The sequence below is a fragment of the Pseudonaja textilis genome, chromosome 2 (genome assembly GCF_049901715.1).
Source record: "Pseudonaja textilis isolate UNSWEBS1 chromosome 2, rPseTex1.2, whole genome shotgun sequence".
NCBI classification, from domain to species: Eukaryota; Metazoa; Chordata; class Lepidosauria; order Squamata; family Elapidae; genus Pseudonaja; species Pseudonaja textilis.
Window position 1 is genome coordinate 239,255,537 of NC_141991.1, and position 20,758 is coordinate 239,276,294.

Here is a 20,758-nt window from a genome sequence, read left to right on the forward strand (position 1 = left end):
ACCTGAAACAGAAAACTGAAAGAAGAGAAGGTAATTACTCACCCAAGCCTGGGAACAGGTGAAGGATTCCAGTTGTGGGTAAATGCCAGTGGTGGGATTCAAATTTTTAACTACTGGTTCTAGGGCGTGGCTTGTCGGGTGTGGTGTGGCTTGGTGGGCGTGGCTGGTGGGCGTGTCAGGGGAAGGATACTGTAAAATCCCATTCCCTCCCCACTCCTGGGGGAAAGTTACTGCAAAATCCCCATTCCCTCCCCACCCCGCTAACCTGCTTTCCAGCTCCGTTCTCCTGCGCAGGACAACCAAAGAAGACCCAGCCAATCAGCTGGGACTCAGGAGGCAGAGAATAGATGGGGGCGGGGCCCAATCAGAGGTGGTATTTGATGGTATTTCTCTGAACTACTCAAAATTTCCGGTTCTCAAGAACTGGTCAGAACATGCTGAATACCACCTCTGGTAAACGCACGAAGTTTTCATGCCTCAAAATTGTATAGCTTATGAGTGACATGCCTACTACAAACTGTTTAAAAGAACAAACTAGCCATGGTGTAGCAAATGAAGCTTTTTTTTTTTTTAAATAACAGAAGACAGCTGGAGTTTTATTTGTGCTGTTAAATCACAATTCTGACTCGACTTAGTGCAGAAAGCCAAGTGAAAGGATCCATGAAATATGTGACTGTTTAATCTCTGTTGCCACACATCCACTGAAAAGAAGCTTCTTCAGATAATTGGCTCTTCTGAAACTCTTGTGTCAGTTAAAATCTTCTTTGGAAAAAAAAATTCAGCAGGAATGGATTGTTTTTCCATCTGCTACTGATTCTTCGTTTTCTGTTAGAATTGCTTCCAAAATCAAAAGGGTGAATTTCATTAAAGGAGCTTATTATGTTCAGCGCTCTCTCACTTTCATTGGACTTTTCTCAATGGGCAGGCAGTTTCAGATAAAATGCTGAAAGTATTACTGAATAGCTCTACACTGTAAACAAACAAGGAAACAGGTTTGAACTTGGCTAAATACTTAACAATATAATACTTGGTCCAGGATTTTGTTAACTGCAATGAAGTGCGATTATCATGTAAGAATATCCTAGCAAAAGGTTGGGCTGCACCTGTTCCACTGACTAAAGCTGATCTGAAAGTTCTCTGCAAACTTTTGGAATCCTATCTAAAGTTGGGTCAAAGACATTAACCTCAAAGCCATTGGGTTTTTCTTGACGTTAGGGACAGTGACAGTCTTGAAAACCTGAGCCAACTTTAGCAACTATTCTTTATAAATTTGCAGAGCAAGGGCAGTGGACATCACAATCAGATTCAATCTTGTAGTCCTGCCTTTCAATCTCAAAACAGATTGGCATCATTCTTCCAAGCAGCATAATTGCTGCTCAATTACATTTGTTCCACAACCCAAGCTTTTGCTCTAACCTCCAAAACAGCTAGCTTGTCATCTATCAAACAGGGTCCCAGGTTTGTGCTTGCACATGTATGGATTTTATTGCATCCAAATATTATTTGGATGTCATAAATATGAAATACTAGCTCTATACCCATGCTTCTCTACGAAACTATGTGATCGGGCTTAGTTTTGGGGGAAGAAATTACGGGGAAAAACATGTGCCTCTGCCTACCAGGATCCATCAGTATTCATCTGGCTAGCGTCCTGTCAGTGTGTGAGAGAGTTGAGGGCTGTTTGGAAACTGAAACAGTATTTGCTGTGTGAGCAAGAAGGAGACAGCAAGGAGCCTGGGCATGTCTTAGCTCAACTGTTCTGTACTAAAGCTGGTTGCTGCTCCGAAACTGAAACTCCTCTCTTGTGTTTTGCATTTGGAACAAATTTCTTTTCAGGTGGGGAGAGGGAGTAGAATTCCTTAGCATCAGAGCATCTTAATAATAATATATGAAATACTAATGCTCTGATGACCATTTTGAAAAATCCTTTCATAGCGAGCAGCTAGAAGCCAAGAGGAACATACGTGCCAAATTTCAAGTTTGTAGGCTTTACGGTTCTGGAGATTTTGTGACGATGCGTGAGTGGTATTTTTCCCTTTTAAATGATGATTATGTATTAAATCCAAATATTTCTTCTTAGACCGGTTACTTCCACTTGCCTGATGGAGACTACTTTATTGAACCAGTGAAGAAATATGAATCAAGAGAAGGGGCACATCCACATCTAATCTACAAGACAAACGTCGTCCAGAAGACTTTGCACAAACAGCGGGACGCCTGGACAGATAAGCAACGGAATTGCGGGGTGAATGGTACACATGTACTGTATATGCTTTTGAAATGAGTTGCTTGATAATCTATTTAAAATGAAGAAGCTAAGAACGTCTCTCCCTCACCTTTTTACTTGCAGGATTGTTTGTTTTTGCAGCTGGTTGGTTTCCTGTTGCAACTGGAAACAAAAAACTGGCGATCTCTTGGCCTTGAGAGGAAGAAGGATACCTAGTTGTTGTTTCTTCCTTATTCCTCCTGGTGCTTTTGATTGCAGTTATTTATTGACTCATTTAGTTTGCTTGTGTGCTGCTTCAGTCACAACTAACTTCCCGGTTAGAGCATCTCAGTGGTGGGATTCAATTTTTTTTTACTACCGGTTCTGTGGGCGTGGCTTGGTGGGCGTGGCAGGGGAAGGATACTGCAAAATCTCCATTCCCCACCCCACTAACCTGCTTTCCAGCTCCGTTCTCCTGCGCAGGGCAACAAAAGAAGACCCAGCCGACCAGCTGGGACTCGGGAGGTAGAGAATAGATGGGGGCGGGGCCAGTCAGAGGTGATACTTGCCAGTTCTCCGAACTACTCAAAATTTCCTCTACTGGTTCTCCAGAACTGGTCAGAACCAGCTGAATACCACCTCTGGAGCACCTGTTTTTATTCTAGGTGAATTCAAGGTGCTGGTTGTCACCTTTAAAGCTCTTCATGGCTTGGGACCAGGTTATTTGAGGGATTATCTTGCTGGTCACATCTACCCAACCCACTAGAGTGGGGAGGCAAGGGATGTTGTGGGTCCCATCCGCTAGGGAGATACACCTGGCGGGACCCAGAAGAAGGGCCTTCTCTGTGGTGGCTCCCTCTCTCTGGAACAACATTCCCCCCGAGATTAAAATGGTCCCCACTCTAACACTCTTCCGGAAGGCGCTGAAGACCTGGTTCTGCCAGTGGGCCTGGGGAGCCCAGAGTGGGATGGAGCCCCTTAAATGGCTTGTATGATGTGTTGTCACTGAGGCAGGTGGGTGGGTATAGGGGGTTATTTTATTATTTTATTTTATTAATGTATTATATGATCCTCTCTTTTATTAGTTTTATTGTTTTTTATATGATGTTTTTATATTCTTGTAAGCCACTTTAAGTCACCATGTGCGAATAGGCGGCAATATAAATCTCAAGAATGAATGAATGAATGAATGAATGAATGAATGAATATGAATAAATAAATAAATAAATAAATAAACAAACATTGGAGGGTATAATTTCCCACTGGAGGGAGAGAAGGAGGAACACAATATATACACACATATAATAATGTAGCTATGAACCAGAGGACCAGAGGTATCATCAGAAGTTGTGAATGCTTCAACACTGGAAGTTCGTAAGAAGAAATTGGACAACCATTTGTCTGAAAGGGTATAAGGATTTCCTGCTTGAGCAGGGGGGTGGACTAGAAGACCTCCAGAGTCCCTTCCAACTCTATTTGTTCTTCTGTTATTTTGACATTCTTTCCTCTGGACCTTATAACAACTACTGCCCACAGGGCCAGTTGGTTGCCCAGCCAAGCTTCTGATTTGGAATACCACAGAGCAGTTTTAGAGGGCTATGGCAAATGATCTCAAAATTTGAGATTAGTTGATATAGGTATTAGAAGTGAGCGAAGGAGTGGAAAGGAAGATAATGGGTATATTTAGTTTTCCTTGTGATCAATTCTTTTGACTAGTGACTTGAATATTCTCTTTTATCTCATCCAGATTCAAGTTTCTTATGCATCTTTTGAATTTTTCAGATGACAGGTTTTTGCCTCAAGAATTGGAATATTTCACCCTTTGGTGGTTTATTCAAATATTACCGTGCAATTATTAAACAAAGGAATTCAACTGGGTTTCATCCTACTGTTTGGAAATGAGAGCTTTGCAATGACTATTATAAAAGAAGTAGTAATAATGAACTGTGAGGAGGATTTGCATGAGTTAACTGGGATGATTCATATGATCCAAACAGGCTTCCTGCTGTTATCAAAAAATGAATTCATTATGAAAATAAATCTGGTTAACGAAGTTTATGAATGTATCACAATTGTGGAGCTTTTTGCTTCACTCAGAATTGTTCCTGACAACTATGTCCATTTTTTTTAATAAAGTAGAAAGGTGGAAAACAGAAATCAGTAAAAGTCATTTCACGTGATGGAGACGTATATTAAAGTTATATTCTTTCTTTTTGATAAAGTTTTATTTGGGTTTTCACACACACAAAATACAAGTAAAACATCTTTTTTGAAAATAGCATGGTCCCGGGCTGAACTTCTTTATACAGACACAAAACTCAATTTCATGCTCCTTTTTGTGTTCTATTCCATATCTTATACTATTCTACATTTTCTATATAGTTTTTCCCTTCTTTTAATTTTCTCAATTTTATTTTGATTATTTCATCTCAATTCAAATCATTATATTTATACTTTTGTCTGTTCTGTTTCAATCTCATATTATCTTTTCTCATTAAACAAATTTTCTCCTGTACTTACTAATTGGAGTATGACACCTTTATATCTTTTAATTACATCATCCAACTCCTATTTAAACATCAATATATACCTTAAGGTTATGACCTTCAATATAATACATAATACATAACTTCCAATCAAATTCTGCTTGGTACATTCTTATAATACACACTATATTCTTTTTTAAAAAAAGATTATAAATATATGTAATTATAAACCCTCATTCCATTCCAATTCAGTTCTATCATTGATAATCATTAAAATCTGAACATCTTTAACACTTCTTTTCAATTAAATATCATACTTCCTTAAAGACACATATAATCTCCATAATTAATTTTTCCCTTTCTCTTCACATATGTTTTGTAAATCATTAAATATTCATTTTGTTACATTTATTTATTGACAAGCATTTCACTGAATTACGATAGCTATATTATCAAACATTTTAATCATACATTGTTTCATATTTTCTAAAATTATTTCTGTTTCTAATATAACAATACTATCTTATATACCTTTGCAGAATTCCTTTTTCCATTAAATTTTCACCCATTATCTCTAAATAGGCCCTGTTTCTCTATATTTTGTTTCTGTCCTTTATAACTTCTTTTCCTTTCTTTCTTCCCTCTCTTCTCCCTTCCCTTTTTACCCCTTGTCTCTCTACTTCTAATTCTCTGTTCTGCATTTCCCTCTTCTGTTGCTTTCTGATTTTATATTTATTTTTCACACTATTTTTTTAGGGGGGGGGAGTTGTTTTTCCCAATCTTAAACTTTCCATTCTCTTTCCCACCCCCTTTCCTTTTTTCCCCCCACCTAAGATTACTTGTTCATTAAAGATGGCTTCTTCTTTGTCGCAATCTTCTTGTTCTGCAGGCATTTCTTGTTGTTTCTCATAATTCCAAATCTCCATTTCTAAAAACTGAAATACGAAGCCAAAAGAACCTCTCCCTTCTTGTGCATCTTCTTTGTACTTTTTAAGTTCCATTTGCAGTTCTTCTAAAAGTGGAGCCATTTTAAACAGTTTTAAACAACCACCCAATTGATTTTAGTCATTCAAATACAATAGCCAAAAATCCAGAAATCATCAAGTAATCCAAATAGTGCCAAGTTATTTCTTCTTATTTCTTTTTCCACTTTCTCTTCCTGGGGTTTTTGTTGTGATATTTCAGTTAAAATGTATCTTTTGAAGTCTTGTTGAGATTTTGCTGTAAGTTCTTTTTAATTCCAGGCAGTCTCCTCCCTTCCAGATCCTGCCCTTTTATTCTTTTTCTCTCCTTTCCTGTTTTCAAAAGCTTTTGATTATCCAGAAATCTTTATTATCCCTTTGACTTTTTATTTTCAGCATTAAATGCCTAATAATGTCAAAGTGGATTTTTTTCCAATTTCTTGCTTAAGTCTCTTAGCTGTCAGTATAGGAAAAGGAGGAAAAAAACCCAAATCTTTTCCCTTTTCTCTCTCCTTCGTAGCTTAAAAATCTTCTTAGGGAACAATGTTATTGTTTTTTTTTAATAGTTTCAATTCCAGGGTACCTTATTTGTTGCTTTTGCTGTTTGACCTGGTCAACCAAAACTTTCTCTTCTTATCTTCCTCCTGCATATTCTTTTCCAGTCAAGTTCTTCTTTGTGGTGGCCATTTCTGACCACCGCTACAACCGCCTTTGGGAAAGGGAGTAATGGCCAGCTGGGGAGGAGAGATGCGGCTCTCCTCAACCCTGCAGTCAGTCTCCCCCTTCTTCACCACCTCTATGGGGTGGCTTAGCTCCGAAACCAGCCGGCTCAGGGCGCTCCAGCGGCGAGCACAGATCAAAGCCTCACAGAGATGAGGTTTCGGTCTGTTGCCGAAGAAGCTCAAACCAGAAGTCTCATATTAAAGTTATATTCTTGATGAAGCTGAAAATGGGAAAATGTCAGGTTTATTCAGCTGTGGATTTATAAAATACCATTTTCATATGAATCTAAACAGGGTTATTGTTGTTTTCTGGAGTTTATTGAAGGCTAACTCATTCAGTGGACTTCAAACAAAGTTAGGGTTGAGTTAGCAGAACTTCTGGGTCACAATCCAAAATGTTATTGACTGACTGAATAAATATATATCGATACCAGAGGTGGGCTGCTGCAGGTTTGGACAGGTTCACCTGAACCCCTTGTTCTGATTCTGTGCAGTTTGGAGAACCAGCAAATCGGACCACTCCTGCCTGCTCCTGCCTGCTTTTGGGGCCATTTTCAGCCTCTTTTTTGCCCCCCAAAATGGCCTGAAAATGGCCTGTCTTTTGGGCTGTTTTCAGGCCATTTTCAGGCTGTTTTGGCTGGAAAAACTGCCTGAAAAAAGGCCTGAAAATGGCCGAAAAACAGGCTGAAAAATGGGCGGGGGCAGGGCCAGCCAGCGGTGGGATTATCCCCAACCAGCTGAATCCTACCTGTTCCTGTGAGGCGAGTGGCCAGGAGGCGGGGCTAGGTGTGATGAGTGACATCACCCACCCAGTCACATGACCAACCGGCCATGCCTACCCAGCCAGAGTACCGGTTGTTAAAAAGTTTGCAGCCCATCACTGACCGGTACATCTTTTCCCCATCTGTCCTAAAGGGGTTACTTTGCGGACTGAATTTAACCATGGTAATGTGTTTGATGTTTTTTTTCTTCCCTTGTGAATTTTATTCCTTTGAAGGTATTGTTGATATAACAGCCTAATCAAGGAACACTAAGAAACTTCCCACCAACACTGGCAAGGCAAGCCATTTGTATATAAACAGAGTGCAAACTCCACTCTCTTTGTAGCACTGATGAAGTTACCTAGCTGGGTAATGAAACATCTGCAACAAAACAATCAATCTCAAAGGACACCCAGAACCCCACAGTTGAACCCTGAGCTACAAATATATTATTCTAACGCAGGCATGCCCAACTGTGTAAGCCATTGGCTGCATGTGGCTCTAGTTGGCCAGTAATGTGGCCCCACAAGACAAAAATTAAACAAAAATCATAAACAAAAATTAAAAATAAAGGAGATTTATTGATATATATTAAGTACATTGTATATTTTATATGCTGCCAAAGACAATTATCTTCACTGCGGCCAAGGCAAGACAAAAAAAATGGGCACCCACCTTCTAATGGTTTTACCACACAGAAAACTGAATTGGATTTGATGGGAGGGTAGAAATGTCAGCTATTAAAGTATTATTGATGTATAGTACATGTGGGATTTTCTGCTCCAGTGCCTGACTGATTAACTGGACCAAGCTGGACTTGGAGTCCGGGGTTGGAACCTTTCATTGCTTTGCCTAACAATAGCAATAGCACTTAGACTTATATACCGCTTTACAGCCCTCTCTAAACAGTTTATAGAGTCACTGTCCAACTTCAAAAGCCTCTGCTGCAACTATTATTGATTCTCAGCTTGCCAATGATCTATTGGGGGATGGAAGGGTAGACAGAATATAGCTTCGAGACATCAAGATACCAGCTGTGAGAACCAAGAACACTTCGGCAGGTGTTTAACAAAAAGGCTTTCTCAAAACAATACCATTGGACAATGTGACCTGGTCTAATAGGGGGAGGGAAAACCTAAACTTTAACTATGTGGGTTTGCGTGGGAAATGGTTAGATCCAGTTTTTCCCTCATCTGTGCTGAAATGATGTACTCAATAAAGTTTTGCATTAAGAGAGTGGATCGTCTTGGCCGTGCTTTTTTTGGTTAGGTTCATCAGTGTGGAAACACTGACAGTCAGCCTATTGCCCCCAACAATCTGGGTCCTCATTTTATTGACCTCAGAAGGATGGAAGACTGAGTTAAACTAGAGCCAATGAGAATCGAATTGCCAAACTGCAGGCAGCCAGCCAGCAATCAGCAGAAGTAGCCGGCAGTCTACTGCATTCTAACCACTGCGCCACCATGTCTCTTTAACTAGATGGTATCTTGACCAGTCCCTACAGTATACCAAATTTCTAATAGGATTTTAACCTGAGTGGTTCAGTTATGCCAATGCCTCTCACAACTAAGGATAACTGTCCACTAAACTATCCTGGCTTCTAGGAGTTCAAAGGACTCATTTCAAATCTTTGCTAAGCTTCACTAAAAAAAAAATCTTCTTTAAATATAGATTATATAATGTTTAATTAAACTAGAAGCCTATAATTGAGTTATATGAAAGTTGGCTTCCAGCCAAATGGGCTGCAAAAATGATACATATTAAGTGGGGGAGGGAAGGAAGAGAATTCATTGTCCCCCAGCTATGATGCTCCAGCTTTATGTGTCAAATTCCTTCTGAATTTAATCATGGGCAACATCTGCCAGCACCAGCTGTTCCTTTCTAACTGCCTTGGAAATGCTTTGCTTATTGCACTTGTGCAGGACATCTAAAGTTCTATTGCCAAATGAAATGTTGAAGGCTTAAGAACTTGGGATCTCGGTGTTCTAAAATGAAAGGGAGAATTCTGTGGCTTGTTAATATACATATATTTATTTATCCCAGCCTAGTTCTCAGGAAAACGATAAATTATCTCACTTATCAGAAATGGGAGCAAGACCCAGGATACTGAGATATTAGTACATCCTAAACTTCTGATAGTTGAAATATTTTTCTTGATATCTCACTTTCCTCTCATACCACAAACCCTGTACGTAGGAGAACAATGAATAATTTGTTCCCCCTGAAAAACTTTTGGTGAAATTCTCAGGGCCCTCCAGAGTTTTGTTGTTAAATAGTATTTTTAATATTGGTTGCCACAATGTAAAAAAGCTGTTGAGACTCTAGAAAGAGTGCAGACAAGAGCAACAAAGATGATTAGGGGACTGGAGGCTAAAATATATAAAGGACGATTGCTGGGACTAGGTATGTCTAGATTAATGAAAAGAAGAACTAGGGGTGATGTGATAGCAGTGTTCCAATATCTCAGGGGCTACCACAAAGAAGAGGGAGTCAAGCTATTCTCCAAAGCACCTGAGGCAGGACAAGAAGCAATGGGTGGAAACTAATCAAGGAGAGAAGCAACCTAGAACTAAGGAGAATTGTCCAGACAGTTAGAACTATTAATCAGTGGAACAACTTGCCTCCAGAAGTTGTGAATGCTCCAACACTGGAAGTTTTAAAGAAGAGATTGGATAACCATTTGTCTGAAATGGTATAAGGTTTTCTGCCTAAACCGGGGGTTGGACTAGAAGACCTCCAAGGTCCCTCCCAACTCAACTCAACTCAACTCTTCTCTTCTCTTCTCTTCTCTTCTCTTCTCTTCTCTTCTCTTCTCTTCTCTTCTCTTCTCTTCCATTCCATTCCATTCCATTCCATTCCATTCCATTCCATTCCATACATATGACAAAAGAAAAACTGATGACATACAATATAATCATACTAGCTATATGTATGCAAACTATATGAGTGATTTGTTTGTTCTTCACCCATTTCTTGGCTCAGGGATATGGCTCCCAGTTGTCGTGGAAATCCTATCTGAAGAAGTTGAGCTAAATGGAAAAATCTGCTTTGTTTTTTGAGCTAGCAAAAGAATGCAGAGATTGGCAGGCTATCAGCAAGCAAAATCAAAGTCTTAAAAAGATTACACTAAATTCTAAGGAATGTAGGATAATTGTGATCATGAAGGTATGGAAGTGAGGGCTATTATTTTTGGAAGCAAGAATGTCAGATTGTCCAAGGAAGAGGGGTCACATAGGCATCAGTTTATCAAAGGCATATAAATACCTTATAAATTGTCTATTCATGCTGTTGTAATAGTGTGATTCTTCTTGTTTTCGAAGCACAGAAATAATGTATACAGAATAGTACCGTTGGAAGGGACCTTGGAGGTCTTCTAGTCCAACCCACCCACTCAAGCAGGAAACCTATACCTATTTCAGAAATGGCTGTTCAATCTCTTTTTAAAAACCTCCAGTGACGGAGCACCCACAACTTCTGAAGGCAAACCATTCCACTCATTGATTGTTATAAATATCAGGAAATTTCACCTTATTTCTATGTTGGATCTCTACTTCATTAGTTTCTATCTATTGCTTCTTATCCTGCCTTCAGGTGCTTTGAAGAATAAGTTGACCCCTTTTTCTTTGTGGCAGCCCCTAATATATTGGAAGACTACTGTCATATCACCCTTAGTCCTCCTCTTCATTAGATTTGACATACCCAATTCCTGCAAATATTCTTCGTGTTTTAGCCTCCAGTCCTCTAATCATCTTTGCTGTTCTTCTCTGCACTCATTCTAGAGTCTCAATATCTATTTTATAAAGTGGCAACCCAAACTGGGTGTAATATTCCAAGTTTGGTCTTACTGAGGCATTATAAGATGGTACTGACTCTTCACGTGATTTTGATTCTGTCCCATGAAGTGTTGGTACTACTTTATAATGCCTTGGTAAGACCACACTAACAATATTGCAACCAGTTTTGGTCGCCACAATATAGCAGAACTGGTTGCAATATTCCAAAAGCCTGGATAGGTTTATCTATTTTTATAGATTTTTGTCTGAATCAGCAAAATTGGAGGATCATAAAGTGGGATGAAGAAAAGCAAGCATAAAAATCAGGACCAGAAAGCAAATCAGAACTGGAGAAAAGATGGAGAAATAGCTAAAAGTCAAGATAGGGAAGGCAATCAAAAACTTCAAAAGCATAGTTAAATTTAGGAAGAGCACAAAATATCGCTGGGTGTTGTGGTTAGCCGGCAGCAGGTGTGGACGGCTGAGGAGAGTGAGGACCCAGATGAGGGGCCAGGACCATTAGGCAGTGGACTGCTGCCTTCAGAGATTGTGGGGGCTGGCAGCAGTGATGAGGAGGTTCCCGAGGAGCCTGTGCCAAGTGTGTGTTCATGCAGGATTGCTCACAGGAAAGAGCAGCTACAACAGCACGGGCGACTCGGGAGTAAGTCTGCAAGGTAATGGCCCCCTTCTTCAAGAAGATAAAAGGCAGCTGTGCAGTGAACGTTCCTTGTAGGAAGCAAAGACGTTTTGAAACTCAGCCTCGTCGACATTCCAGTTGGTATTTGAAGACTCTTGTGTTGTAAACTATTTCTTATCTGTTGTTTTTTGACAGCCTTGCAGAAACTTGGCAAGGCTCTTTCTTGTCGGAGCTAATTAGTTGGAAGCAGCCTTTTATCTGTGAAGAAACAGGATTCATAGATGAAACGTTAAAAGGTTGTGCTGCCACCTTTGTCTTGTGTTTGCTCTCTTGGAACCAGGTTTGGGTCAGAACAGTGGGACAGGAAGCCTTTTATAGTCTGGATTACTTAGAAGAAGCCTGTGAATGAGAAAACAGAAAAAGAGTCTAAGAATCAGAAGGATGTTCAGCTGCGATGGCCTCCTGAACCCTCTGCCAGTAAAACAGAGCTCAGGAGGGCCACCCATGGCTGCAACGGCCTCCTGCAACCAGGGGCAGGATGCAAATATTTTTACTACTGGTTCTGTGGGTGTGGCTAGGTGGGCATTGCCATGTGACTGGGTGGGCATGGCTTCTTCTTCTTTTTGCAGCACCCTCCCACCACGCTCCATTCTTTTGTCTCCTGGGCCTCAGGGAAGCCTCCTGGGAGGCTGTTTTGCCTGAGGCCAGGAGGCCAAAGGAGTGCAGGGGACTGTACAGCACTCCCTGTGCTCCGCTTTGGCCTCCTGGGCCTCAGGAAGCCTCCTGGGTGAAGTAGTAAGACAGGGAGGAGGATTCCAGCACAGCTGATCATCGGAACAGCTGATCGTCAGGAGGAAAAAAAAGAAACACTGGTTCAGCCAAACCAGTAGCTTTTTTTTTTTTACTACCGATTCAGCCAATCAGTAACATTTTTATTACCAGTTCACTCAAACCAGGCCAAACTGGTAGAATACCACCACTGCCTGCAACCCTCTGCCAATGAAAATGGAGCTCTGGAGGACTGCCCTCCCAAGCTCCATTTTCACTGGCAGAGGCACCACAGGCCGGTCCAGGGTGGCTCCAAGGACCAGATCTTAGAACCCCATGGACCTTGAGCTTGACACCCCTGAACTAGATGGAACAATTGTGGCCCTAGGCTTCACCTAATCTTTCTGGATATCTGGTACAAGCCTAACGTTTCTTTAGGTGTTCCAACTTAGTTGTGCAGCTAAGAGTGGAAAGATGTGATGGAATACTCTCCAGATTCTCAGGAGGAATGGAGTACATTCCAGAGGAGCAACAGACAATGCAGTTTAGATAGTTCAGGTGAGAGAAAGAGAGTGAAGACAGCTCCTCCTTAATAATTCCCAGAGTATATGTTTTATGGGGCAAATAGTCTGCTTTAGTGTGGCAAGATTCCTATGGGGTTGTGTAAGGGTCATGTAGGGGTCATAGTTGCCTCTACAGGCAAAAGAGGAAATGCAAATCCTAAGTGCTTGTCTGAGCTAATTTTGTCAACCTTTTGTTTGTTGCTTATTTGAATTTCTGTCTTGATCCAGTCTTTCTGAATGGATTATCCAATCTGCATTTCTAAAAGCTGGCCTCCTCAGTTTCTGCTTGCGGCATGAAAACTGGGGCTGGTTTCTGAATAGGCTGGTCCAATCCTTCTTAATGGGCACAAAATATTTGCTGGGGGCTATTAAGAAAGATTGAGTTCTGCTTTCTGTTTTTAAGAGCATGTTTCTCCATTTCTCCTTTTGGGAAATATAATATTTTGTCTCTTTTAATATTCCTCAAATATTTCACTCTTCTGGGGATTGAGTGCTGACTTTCTACATTACTACGAGAGTGTGATGGCCCAGCAGTAAAAGACACTGAGCTTGTCAGCTGGATTACAGGATCATTAAACAAACAAAAAAAATGATCTGCTATCAAATCAGTTTTTATTCTAGTGCCCACATAGATATTATAAACGTTTAAAATGAAATAGTAAGAAAATAAAAAGGTGAAACTCAGTAAAGAGAAGGTATGGATATAAGAAAATTATAACTGATACTTATATTCCGTGCTTATACTTATTACTTACTGCAATTTTATAATGCAGCATTGCACTTAGACACATTATATTTGCTCTTGATACAAAGCAACAGCAGGATTTGCTTTATAGGGTAGCAAAAACTGCATGAAGTACTATTCCGCCTATCTAGTTATAAGTATGAACGTGTAGGTGTAAGTGTGGGATGCAGGCATTTTTTGGTTATGATAGCACAGCTCCACTGTACTAAAAACTGAGCAGCTGCTGCTGTCTTTTGTGCAATGTCAAACCCTTTGTAGCTGGCACCAAACAGAGTTGTAAATTGGTCTTATGCCTCTTCCAAAACCTGACAGATCTTTCTCTTTCTTTCCCCCTTTTTTTTTCTTTCTTTCCCTTCCCTTCTTCTTCATCCCCCTCCCAACTCCCCCTCTCTTTTTCATTCTCTTAAAATTCCATTTTAAATATAACCATGTATTAATTTTTGTTAATGTTTTAGGTAGTAGTAGTAATGCCAACATATTTTAAAGATTAATATACTGTTGGGATCCCTGAATCTATAGAAATTTCCTTTTGAAGTTTGGAGTGCATGTGAAAAAAAATATTAAATTTGTGATTTGTGAAAATTAACAGTCCAAATGTTTCTGTAAATTCTTCTTAGGCTTTCTTAATATTATCAACTGAATGAGAAGCATTTGAGAGCATCAGAACCATATCATGTGCAAATAAATTTAAAAGAGTTATCTGATTCCCCAATGTTATCCAAACTTGATAGATAGATATGCCCTCATATGGCAGATTCTGATTAGATCAAGATCCTACTTTGCTGTAAGGAATTCTTGTTGGATTATGGTAGATATCCATAGACCTCTCCCCTTCTGAACATGTGATGAATAAGCTGAGAACCAGGTAATAAGCTATGCGATATGATGGGTTTTGGGCAGTGGTGGGATTCAAATTTTTTTACTACCAGTTCCGTGGACGTGGCTTGGTGGGCGTGGCAGGGGAAGAATACTGGAAAATCCCCAGTCAGAGGTGGCATTTGCCGGTTCTCCGAACTATTCAAAATTTCCGCTACTGGTTCTCCAGAACTGGTCAGAACGTGCTGAATACCACCTCTGGTTTTGGGAGGACAGAGATGAGAATGACCAGGAGCTAGTCCATGAGGTACAAGTGATTTCGCACACCCACGCACTTTCTTTCTCCTTTTGCGCAAGAAAGGAACTATCATGAAATAATCTGAACTCTGCACCAGTGGACTTCTCAGCTTGTTTCACAAAGGGACAGAAAATTATTCTTCTATTTTTGTGCTATAGTGGCACAGTGGTTAGAATGCAGTATTGCAGGTTAATTCTGCCCACTGCAGTTCGATTTCAACCAGCTGAAGGTTGACTAAGCCTTTCAAGGTTGGTAAAATGAGGACCCAGGGGACAAATATGCTGACTCTGTAAACTGCTTAGAGAGGGATTTAAAGTACTATGAAGTGGTATATAAGTCTAAGTGCTATTGCTATTGTAATTGTAATTGCATATTGGAATATGTGCCATTTAGGATAACTGTTCTATTGTAACTTCTAGACAAAGGATGAGAAGTTTATGAAAGTTTCCACTCCCAAATACCAAAATAGCTATGGGTACTCTGCACTATAATTGGTTTGAGACTTGAGGTAAATAAATTATTATTTCATCTGAAGTAGAAAAATAAAGCTGGCATTGCTCTCAGCTCCCCTGCTGAGGAGACCTGGAAACAGTGAGATGATATACTGTATAGACACTTGCTTTATCTTTGTATAGATTTTCCCAGCATGATATACCACTAAAAGCTACTAGTTGATTAAGTGTTTGATTTTCAGCAAGCTAAAAACAACCTTTGTTTTAAAAATTCTTCTCTGACCAGTACATCTTCCCTCAAAAGATCTTTCTCCACTGTCTCTTCCACCCTCCCCACTTTTTTGGCTATGTTGTCTTGGATTCTCTTGTCAAGTTGAGCCCTGAAGCAAACCAAGAGGCACTCCAAACAATAAGGAAAGGCAATTATTTTATTTTATTGGGTGTTGTTTCTGGCATTAAACCAAGCAACTAGAAGTGTTCCCCCAGCAGTTAGTCTGCTTTTTGAGTCTTGCTATCTACAGAGCAATGAATTGTGCATCGATCTAGCTCTTAACATTGGCCATATAGTTTCCAGTCTTAATTTTTTGGCACCTGCATGGCTGCTGCTCCCCAAATTGGACATCTGTTTGAGAAATGGAGACATGGTCAACAACAGCTGGCCGGAATTAGAGCCAAACTTCCATTAAAAAAAGTAGGAATAAGGCAGCTAAACAAGCATCTTGCTGGCTGTAGGGTCATGACAAAGAGCACAGCTGATTGTACTTCACTTTTGGAGGGATCAGAAACAAAAATTTATAATTGGTTCCTATGAATTCCTCTCAGATCAAAGGTAGAGATGTGTGAGGACCTATTACAGGCCCCTTCCATTTCTATGAGATTATGATTTTTCTGGTGGATTCCTCAGTGACAAATCTTGTTTAGAACTGAAAGGTCATTAAAGAAATCACCTTACTGATCCTTCAAACAGTGACCTTTTACTTGTTCTTACTTGGAGTTCTCTTCTTCCTGGAAATGCTAACTTTAATGCTCTGGGAAAATTAAGTCCCCTCTTTTTTCATTCCCAGTCCATGAATTTCCCCATCTCCACCCCATTTTTTCTTCCAGTTCTGCCTTTATATTAAACAAGAATCAATTTGTAACTGACATGGCAAGAATGCTATGAATTGTTGTTCAGCAACCTCTGGTGAACATGGGCGCGAGCTCATTCACGTAGGGCAATTTCTACCATTCTCCTGGCTGCAAACTCCACAATGGCAGTTTCTACATACATTGGAACCTACGGAGAGTCTCAGTCATCCAGGTCATGATTGTCCCAAAGTTGTTGTTTTTTTTTTTCAAGAGGCAACTGGACTTTTTTTTTTTGGTTTTTGGGAAGCTTCTTGGAGGCGAAGCAAAACATCTTCAAGGAAAAAACAAAGAAAGTCCAGTTGCCTCTTGAAAAACCACCTTTGGGACATTAGACCCTGAAATGCTTTTTCTTAAAAAAAAGAAGAGAGAATAATTTTTGGTTTCAGAATAAAGATACTCAGATAGTTAGTTTCAAAGCAAATAATAAGTTTCTTGCTTGGGACTCTAAAGCTTTAACATAGGATAGAATACCATGGAGACATCAGTATTCCATAAAATAGAAGCGAGCATGAACAAGTATGCTGTGTACTTGTTAGAGATAAAGTGTATTTTCTACTGATGCACTTTATATTGAACTTGTTCTAGAAAAATAATCCTTTTTGGTTTTGTTATATCTTAGGCTCATTATTTTCTCAGTTGTTACATTCTGGACAGAAAGTATACTCTCTCCTGTTTCTTTGGCCCCAGTCTTTCTCCTTCTCCCCAAGTTCATTCTGTGCTGAATTATACTTGATTCTGATTTTTTGCAAAAAAGAAATGTAAAATTTATAAATCATTTATTTTAAAAAAGTGAGAAAAAGAAATTATTGGAACATAAACTTAACAGGCAAGATTGTTTTATCTGTACATTATTCATCAATGATTAAAATATTTTAGAAGTGAATGCAATTGGCAAAAGAGAAAATATTGAAATACAAAGACAAGGAGATTGTGGTCTTGAAACAAATACCCAGAAGAGTGAGAGAGATGAGAAGACAATACTGATTCCTGACTAAAATGCTACTCAAAAAAGAGGTGAATTATAGATGGCTGATTCCACAAGGTTTGATGTTCACATGGCAAGAACAGAGACACAGAATTGACTCAGTTGAGAAAGCGGAATTATTTTATACAGAATTTTTTGGAAGAAAAGAGGAAGAGACAGAAAAAGAGATCTCATTAATTGAATTCCAAGAGGACTGTCAAGTGGCAACTTGAAAAAGAAGAAGGCGCAGTAGGTGGAAAGGTGGAAGCCAAAGAACAATGTGAATTAAGATCTACGAGAGCTGCCAAACCTAATTATAAAATATAACCATGGAAGAGAAAAAAATGATTACAATTAATATAAATGGACTCAACTCAGCCATTAAAAGAAGGAAAACCTTTTATAAATTGGAGAAATTAAAATTTGATATAATTTGTCTACAAGAAGTACATATTAAAAACAATATGAACAATTGTTGGTACAGCCAAAATTAGGGCAAATATTTACTTCCTTGACCCAATGTAAGAAAAGAGGAGTGGTTTTATATATCAAAGAGACCACCCCAGCAAAATTAATTTATACTGATGATGATGGAAGAATACTAATGGTGGAAATAATGGACAATAATATGAAAACACTCCTGATTGCAATATATGCTCCGAATGATAAACAAGAATTCTACAAAAAACTACATATGAAAATAATTGAATTGGATTATGTTAATATAGTTATGATGGGAGATTTTAATGGAATTGTAGACAACAAATTGGACTATACAATACAGAAAACAACAAAGCAAAACAGAAAGACTCTCCCTAAATCCTTTTTTAAAATGGTAGATGAAATAAACTTAAAAGATACATGGAGAGAAAGAAATGCTAAAACTAAACAGTATACTTTCTATTCAAATAGACACTTGTCATGGTCCAGAATAGATATGATATGGATGTCAACAGAATTAATACCTAACATTCAAGAAATAAATATTGAAACAACTACTTGGGCAGACCACAATCCAATGACAATTAAATGGAAAGGACAAAAAAGAAGATCTAGATGGACGTTAAATAATACTGTTTTAAAGGAAAAAGACTTTACACAGCGGATGGAGAAAGAATTGGCCTTTTTCTTTAGAGAAAATAAAAAAGAAGATACATCGATTCAGAATGTATGGGACACAATGAAGGCATATGCCAGAGGCTTGATAATAGACTATACAAGGAAAAGGAATACTATGAAAAGACTAGCCTCTAAGGCCCTAGAGGATGAGCATAAAAGACTTGAAAAAGAGCTACAGAAAATGACACAGAAAAAGGACATCAAGTTAAAAATGGATATAATTAAACACAAAATGGGTCAAATAGAAAAAGAAGAATTAGCACAGAAAATTAGAGGTGCTAAACAGAACTATTTTGAAGACACAAATAAACCAGTAGATGATTAGCATATAAATTGAGAAAGGAGAAAGAATCAAAGAAAATATTGCAATTAATAGATGACCAAGGCCAAATTTGCCATGGTAGCAAAGAGAAGAAGGAAATCATTTGAGACTTCTATGGGAAATTATATATGCAAGAGAATATTGATAAAGAGAGAGTTAAGCAGTATTTACAGAATGCTAATTTACCCCAGATACCTAAAGAGACTGAAAAAATGTTAGAAAGCAACATAATGATGATGGAGTTAAATGAAGCACTCAAGAAGCAAAATAATGGAAAGGCACCAGGCCCAGATGGACTTCCGGCAGAATTTTATAAAACATTACAAGAATCGTTGAATCTTCTATTGCTAGAAGTTATGGATGAAGTTATGTTAAAGAAGAAGATACCTAAATCATGATCAGAAGCCTATATTACACTTATTCCTAAAGAGGATGCCGACCCATTACAAATTAAGAACTGTAGACCCATTTCTTTACTAAATGCAGATTACAAAATCTTTGCTTTAATATTGGCAGAAAGACTTAAAAAATATTTAAATAATTTTATCCATTCTGATCAAAATGGATTTCTGCCAAAGAGAAAAATTAAAGACAATATGAGAATAATTTTGGACACCTTGGAATACTACAAGGCACATCCTGAAAAACAAATGGCTCTCATATTTCTAGATGCACAGAAGGCATTTGATAACGTGAATTGGCAATTCATGTTATTACTGTTGGAACAGATGGGTTTCACTAGAAAATTCATCCAAGCAATAGAAGCTATATACTATAAGCAAACGGAAAAGGTAATGATAGAGGGAGAGCTGACAGACTCTATTAATATAAGAAAAGGAACAAGACAAGGGTGCCCACTATCACCTTTGTTGTTTGTGTTAACTTTGGAAGTGTTAAACAGAAATATTAGAGATGAAAAGAATATAAAAGGAATGAAAATCAAAAAGGAAGAATTTAAGCTGCAAGCCTTTGTGGATGATCTGGTTTTCATCTTAGAAGATCCTTTAGAAACAGCATCAAAATTAATAGAAAAGATAGAGACATATGGAAAGGTGACTGGTTTGAAAATAAATAAAGATAAGACAAAGATTTTGACAAAGAATATGCTATTAAGACAAAAGGAAGAACTGGCAGATCTATTGAAAATTCAAATCACGAATAAGATCAAGTATTTGGGGATATATTTGACAGCAAGATGTAGTACATTAAAAGAGAATAATTATATTAAACTTAAACAGCAGATAGCGCTAGATTTGGCGAAATGGGAAAATTTACAACTCTCACTAACAGGGAGAATCTCAACAATCAAGATGAATATATTACCCAGAATTTTATATCTGTTTCAAACAATTCCAATTAGGCTTGGAAAAGATTATTTTGAAGATTTAAATAAAATTGTGCTGAAATATATATGGCAAGGTAAGAAAGCGAGAATAAAGCTAAAACTTTTGCAAGATGCTAGAATTAGAGGAGGATTTGGTTTGCCTAATTGGTAATTGTACTACCAAGCTACAAATCTGATGTGGGTTAAGGAATGGATAACACTAAGAAATGCTAGATTGTTGACATTAGAAGGACATGAACTCTTGTTGGAGTGGCATGCTTTTTTATGGTACAAAGGAACTAAAACACAGGGGTACTTTAGAAGACATTATATACGGGAGTCTCTATGGTTAAACTGGGAGAAGGTTAAAAGACAATGTTATTTGAAAATTCCAGTCTGGTTATCGACTATTGAAGCATTTTCGTATCCTATAATATACAAAAAGGAACAAACAGTTAGATATGGTGAAATATTGAATGAAAAGGGTGAACTTAAATCTATGCAAAAACTAGAGGAACAAGGTATGAAGATGAATTGGTTTTCATATGCGCAAATACATTCAAGGTATGATAAAGATTCTAAAACAGAAGGTTTCTATGATAAATTGACTGACAGATAAGATTTTGACAGGTACTGATGAAAAGGGGATTAAAAAATTGTATGGATCTTTATTAGAAATTAAACTAGAAGAACAAGTTAAAGAAACTTTGAT

The 20,758-nt window shown here is 38.4% G+C and overlaps 1 protein-coding gene across 1 annotated transcript in view; it reads left to right on the forward strand.

Moving 5' to 3' along the window:
- ADAMTS12 (ADAM metallopeptidase with thrombospondin type 1 motif 12) overlaps window positions 1-20,758 on the forward strand; it is a 164,471-nt gene that overhangs the window by 64,390 nt on the left and 79,323 nt on the right. The window contains exon 3 of the mRNA XM_087927399.1: window positions 2,081-2,252. Within this exon, the coding sequence (XP_087783525.1) occupies window positions 2,081-2,252 (172 nt within the window). The remainder of the gene's footprint in view (window positions 1-2,080; window positions 2,253-20,758) is intronic.